Here is a 6,020-nt window from a genome sequence, read left to right on the forward strand (position 1 = left end):
TTATTTGCATTTTTCAGAGTTCGTATCAATTTGTTATGAAGTTTCCAAATAATGGTCAAAGTCGTTAGAACATTCGTAACAAGATAATACGAACTCAGAAAAATGCAAATAAGATATCTGGATGTTCAGAAAACATCACCTACATTTGCATGTAATTTTTATTCATGAAAAAATATGGTTCATACCTTTTTATTTTTAATAATGTTAATAACATTAATTACCTCATGTAGTTTAAAGGGTGCTTTTGTCCTGAATGCAAATGATATGCACATAAAGGTAGTGTTTATCTGAACATTTTGATATCTTATTTGCATTTTTCTGAGTTCATATGAATTAGTTATGAATTTTCAATGTTTTGGTCAAACGGTCAAAGGGCATTCGAGGGACCACGACGGAAAAAGTAAGGGCAAAACTGAGCAAGATCAAAAAGTAAGGGCAAAACCCATGGGTAAGAACCAACTAGGGGTAAAAATGCAATTGTTCCTAGACTTATTTATGTTTGACTAACTTTATAGAAAAGTAAACATCCACGACACTTAACGGATATACTATGAAAATATATTAGTTGATAGGTTTAATGATATTGAACTAGAATTGTAGATTGATTTTCTTTATGAACTTGGTCAAACTTAAATATGTTTGACGTAAGACAATATTAAGTGGCTTCGTATACACGAAAAGAGTACGCTGCTAATTGCAGCCAGCTAATCAATCCATCAGCTGGTCTAATTGGTAACTTCATATCAAATGTAAAATATAAGGGCGGCGCTACGCGTCCGCCGGCGGAAACTAAAAAAGATCCGCCACCTCGCTGACTATTGGATGGACACATTAATAATCGTCCGATCTACAAACGTAAGCAGCCACCCTTTATAATAAGAATGGTGTTTCTCTAACAGACTGCTTGTTGCAATCACCCGAGAGTGTATTTTTTTTTAATTTTTGCAACAAAGATCTTATTGCGGGAAATTTTTACAACACAGATCTTGTTGCAGAAATTTTAAAGATCGTCCGTGCTTGTATTTTTTTATTTTCTGCAACAGACATCTTGCTTCAGAATTTTTTCGCAACAAAGGTCTTGTTGCAGAATTTTAAAGATCACGCGACACGAGCATGTACTTTTTAATTTTTTGCAACAGAGATCTTGTTGCAATTTCTTTTTGCAACAAAGGTCCGATCTAGGTTGTCTTTGCAAAAAGGGTATTGTTTCGGAAACAACGGTGACTATTGTAGCAAGGGCTTTATTTCAGAAACACATCGATGACTATTGTAACAAGAGCTTTGTTTCATAAACATTGGTGACGTTGCAAAAGCATCTCTGCGTATGGGTCCCTTCTTTGCAACAAGAGCTTTATTTTATAAACAACTATTGCAACAATGGCTTTGTTTCACAAAGATGCCGCGCAGGGCCGGGACAGATCAGCAGGGAGGGTTCCCCTGACACCGACATCATCGACAGATAGAAACGATGACTGGGCTGCAACAAGAGCTTTATTTTATAAACAACTATTGCAACAATGGCTTTGTTTCACAAAGATGCCGCGCAGGGCCGGGACAGATCAGCAGGGAGGGTTCCCCTGACACCGACATCATCGACAGATAGGCCACGCGCCACTGAAACGATGACTGGGCTGCACGGATCTCAGGCACTTTCGCCGACATTGGGTGGTGGCTTGGCGATCCCGATCTAGATGTAGGGCACGGAGATGCGAGCGGCAGGGCGGCCGGCTGCCAGGCCGATGACAAGTGAGACGATGAAAGAAAATATGAGGGATGAAATTGGGACGGTGAAGGTCTGCCTCGCCGGCGAACGACGACTGTTGGAGGGGCCGACAGCGAGCACGGGCGAGCACCCGCGTACCTGGCCATGTAGTCCTTCTGCAGCAAGTGCTAAGTTGCAGAAGTGCTTCTGGAACATGGGTGGAGTTGCAGGAACGTGAAGTAGATGAGGGTGGCTCCTGGCCATCCGATCAAAACTGATCGAACGCCCACGGAGACGGTTGACACGCACCGAAAGATCAGCCGGATGAGTACAAACGTTTCCCAAAATATGAATATAAACTAAAGCAAATGTTGCATACAAACATTTGTAAACTGTACGTATATTGTATCCTGAACATGAACAGGAGAACAGCCATTAGAAATGCTAGGAGGTGTGTAAGATCGACACTCTTCGCAGCATTCAGAACTTCACAGAATCATCTTTCTGAAGGTGCCATCACGGTATTATCAACACAACACATCATTCTCAGATACCCTAAGCCGATTTCTGGATACAGAAAATGTTTTTCTAGTTCTGTGGCCTATATATACACTTTCAATTGGTGTGGTGTGGTTACAATGGATTTTAGCCATCAATAACAATTTTCTTTAATCTGTATTTACTAGCAAAATAGACATAGACAATAAAATTCACAAATGAGATGGCTGTAAGGCACCAGTAGAAGTAGTCAAGGTGCCCTTCGTTCAGGTCATCAGGTATCCATCCAGGGCTCTGCCATTCCCTAGTCAGCCTCGCAATAAGGGTGATGATAGCTGAGCTCAAGTAGTTGCCGAGAGCAGTGGTGAGCAACGCAAACGCCGTCAACATGCTCTTCATGGAGTCAGGTGCCTGGCCATGGAAGAACTCCAGCTGAGCAATGATGACGAAGCATTCTGCCCCAGCGATGACGAAGTACTGCGGCAGCTGCCACACGATGCTTAATGGATTGCCATGCTGGACGCTCTCTAGCCTCTTTGCTTCTAAAAGAGCAGCCATTGCCATGGCAAAGATCATTAGGAAACGGCCAATCCCGATCCTCTGCAACTGTGTTAGCTCCGCTCCACTTGTGAAGAATGTCCTGGTCGCTGGTACAATGACTTTGTTCATAAGAAGAACCCAAAGTGTCACACATATCACTTCAAAGGAATACAAGGAAGCTGGTGGAATGGACAGCGAGCCAATCTTGGTGTTCATCACGGTTCCCTGCTGAATGAAGGTAGTGTGCATTTGTGAGATTGCAGAAGCAAAGAATACTCCAGTCGCCCAAATTGGAAGCAGTCGGATTAGTATTTTCAATTCCTCGACTTGAGTTACAGTACAGATCCTCCAAGAACTTTGGCAACTGCTGTTGTCAAAGGGAAGATCAGAAATAACGGCTGCCTTATCCAAGAACCTGAGAAAAAAGATAGGATTAGTGATATGATATGTGAACATTCGTTGCCGACTTCATACAAAACCATAGGATAGTAACGCAATGACAGTAAAAGTATGTTGCTTTGTGATAAAATAACTGCATTTTTTTAGTGTCTCGGGAGCACCTTTCTCTCCAACTTCCCTTCATAAGCTTAATGAGGTACATATTATGTTGATCCATAATCAATGATTTTTTATGCTGACTTCTCTTTAAGAAATTATTAGATAATTAACAGCTTACTTAGCACGGACATGATTACTTCAATTGGAGCTACAAAATGTAAATAAAGGTAACGTACCATATGTGCAAATTTCACTGAATAAGTAACAAAAAACAGGCAGTGCAGTACCTGAAATCATCAGTATGAGCTAATCTCGGTCCTCTCTTGTGTGTGTTCTTGCTCCTGGCCTCATAAAGAAGAGAGCTATCGGCAGGGATTTCTAAGCTCATGTTCTTAAAAGCAGCAAAAGTAACCTGGAAAATACTCTTCATTGGGGAACCACTAGGCTCACGCCGCCGGAATATTGGTGTTCCGGCCACAAAGCCTACCAAAGCCAGAGCTATGCATGTGGTAGCAATACCATATCCTATAGCCCAGCTCACATTTTCCTGAACCCAGACTACAATGGTACCAGAAGTAATCACACCAAAGATGACACAGATATAAAACAAACTGAAGAAATTCCTCCTCTTTGGCGTATCTAGACTGTTCTCATTGTTGAATTGGTCTGCCCCAAGTGGAAGCAATGCGGACCTTACTCCTCCACAACCAACAGCAGATAGATACAAACCCGAGAAGAAAATTAGATTCTCAGTTCCTTTTGATGACGAGCATGAGCCTAAGTTGCATAAGGCTGGAGCAGAAGGTATAAATGATCCAACTGTAATGAGTACCATGCCCTGCAATACGCAACAGTATTTCATCATAATCTTTCCCTCAGTAGTATTCATCAACAGAATGGTTAGATTAGTAAAAATATTTCGCAAACATAAGAAAGAGGATTGAAATATGAATAAGGTCTATGGGCTTAGCAGGAAGACTGATCTTACAAGTAGGTACATAACAAGGGAGATCAAGACAGTCTTGTAATTTCCCCAGTAAGCATCCGCTATGCCTGCTCCAAGTATAGGCACAAAGAAGCTAGTCCCATACCAAAGAGAAACAATTGAAGCACTTGAGGCAATGCCACCATGGAGAACTGAGCGGATATACACAACTAGGTTTGTGGCGATGCCATTGAAAGCCATACTCTCCAAGCATTCAAGTCCTGCAGGTTTTAGTCAATCAGTATCCTTCTAATGCATGAGAACCAGCAGAAACAAAGAGAATATCACCCAGGAAGATAACTGTGAAATAGAAGAATACTATGAACATGCCTTGGATGCCAAGAATAGCTATCCTAGCAGAATCAGGAATAGAGCAACTAACCATGCGATCTGAGGTCATGTCATGCTAAAGAATGTAAAAAAGGATGCTCCATATATACGACTATATGATTTGGTTGTCAGTTCTTCCATGGTCTTCAAGGAAGAAGATTGTGAATTTAAAGAAGCAAAAATATGCTTAATACAAGAAGGCTCACCAAGAATGATTGCAGGTGGTCTCCAGTCAGAACCTCTAGGTTTAAGCTCTGGGTGTTGAGATACTTCCAGTAGAGACTGTGATTCTTCACCATGGCATGTTGCACCATCCTGATAGAAGGCCATGTCTCAACATAAGCATTGTTTGTGAGGAGTAAATCAAAGACAGCCTAGTACATAATTTTCCTAAGCCCAACAGTCTAACTCTATGTTCCTTGATGAATCCATTACTGGGAGAAATAAACGCTTAACATTGCATCAATCTTCTCAGGTTCTGAAATTTGTATCAACTACCCTTCGTCTATCGATGATATTCATGTCAAGGGGTGCAACTAACCTAACCCAAGTTGTGCAAAACAAATAGCATCCCGAAATAGACTCCATATGCGCACTCCCTGATTATGATGTTAGCATCAGAAATACAATGTTCCCCAGCGCGCAACAGCAATCAGTCTTAGGAAGTTACGATATACAGTAATATATACAATCAAATCCACCAACAATTTCTGCTCCACATTTCGCCCCAGGGAACCCTAGCAAGCAAATTCACCGACAAAAAAAATTAAAATGGAAAGGCTCGGGGTCGGATCTGCTAGTTAGATGTACCTTGACGAGAATGCTCGCGCGCAGGCCTCCGTCCTCCATGGCCTTCCCTCCGCGGGTCTGCTTTGGTCCCTCTCACCGAAAATATCCTCTCCCTGTCCGATGGGCGTCTCTATTAAGTACGGTGGTACCGGAGTCTGGCGGTTGGTGAGGAGAGGACGGCGACCCGGCTGGGAGCTCCAGGCCGCGCTGACCAGGCAGGCGGGCGACGCGCGCGGAGAAACCACGCGACGAAGACGTGCTCCGGCTTCTGATCCATTCCACCAACCATGATTTGGCGGCTGGTTTTGACCCTGGTAACTATGGCGGAGACATAGACGAAAGGTTCAGTCATTGGATATTCGATTGTTATTTTTCTTTCTGCGACGACCAAGGATCGGTTGTTGTCCATTTTTCTTTTCTTTTGAGAAACCTCTGATTAGAGCATCTGCAGCGGACCCTGTAAAAAACTGACCCGTATACGGCGTTTACAGTTTAACGTGGAACTGTTTTACGGGTCGGAATCATACGCGGCAGAGTAGACCCGTATATAAAACTGTATAATTTAAAAAAATCGCGGGAAAAATTACAACCACACTAATTCATCACATACTACATGATCATATATACTACATTGCACCACTAGTACTAGGGGGTGGGGGATCTCGCGACGGCGAGGCC

General features: G+C 42.6%; 1 protein-coding gene across 1 annotated transcript; it reads right to left on the reverse strand.

Annotated features, from left to right (window-relative positions):
• Positions 1–2,137: 2,137 nt before the first annotated feature.
• Positions 2,138–5,661, reverse strand: LOC125536258 (protein NRT1/ PTR FAMILY 8.3-like). The gene is made up of 5 exons (XM_048699452.2): positions 5,364–5,661; positions 4,760–4,868; positions 4,227–4,444; positions 3,526–4,076; positions 2,138–3,155 (listed from the first exon to the last, which is right to left on the reverse strand). Exons 1-5 carry the CDS (start codon positions 5,400–5,402, stop codon positions 2,348–2,350), a joined length of 1,725 nt encoding a protein of 574 aa, XP_048555409.1. The 5' UTR covers positions 5,403–5,661; the 3' UTR covers positions 2,138–2,347.
• Positions 5,662–6,020: the final 359 nt, after the last annotated feature.

The sequence above is a fragment of the Triticum urartu genome, chromosome 2A (assembly GCF_056163025.1).
Source record: "Triticum urartu cultivar PI428250 chromosome 2A, HENAU_Tu73, whole genome shotgun sequence".
In the NCBI taxonomy this organism is placed as follows: Eukaryota; Viridiplantae; Streptophyta; class Magnoliopsida; order Poales; family Poaceae; genus Triticum; species Triticum urartu.

What these genes read in the sequence shown, in the direction of transcription:
- LOC125536258 (XM_048699452.2), bottom strand. Translation starts at nt 5,402, where the DNA reads ATGGAGGACGGAGGCCTGCGCGCGAGCATTCTCGTCAAG. An exon ending in GCGCGAGCATTCTCGTCAAG is followed by an intron (nt 4,869 to 5,363) that starts GTACATCTAACT and finishes GCCTTCTATCAG; the next exon opens with GATGGTGCAACATGCCATGG. An exon ending in GCTCATACTGATGATTTCAG is followed by an intron (nt 3,156 to 3,525) that starts GTACTGCACTGC and finishes CTTTTTTCTCAG; the next exon opens with GTTCTTGGATAAGGCAGCCG.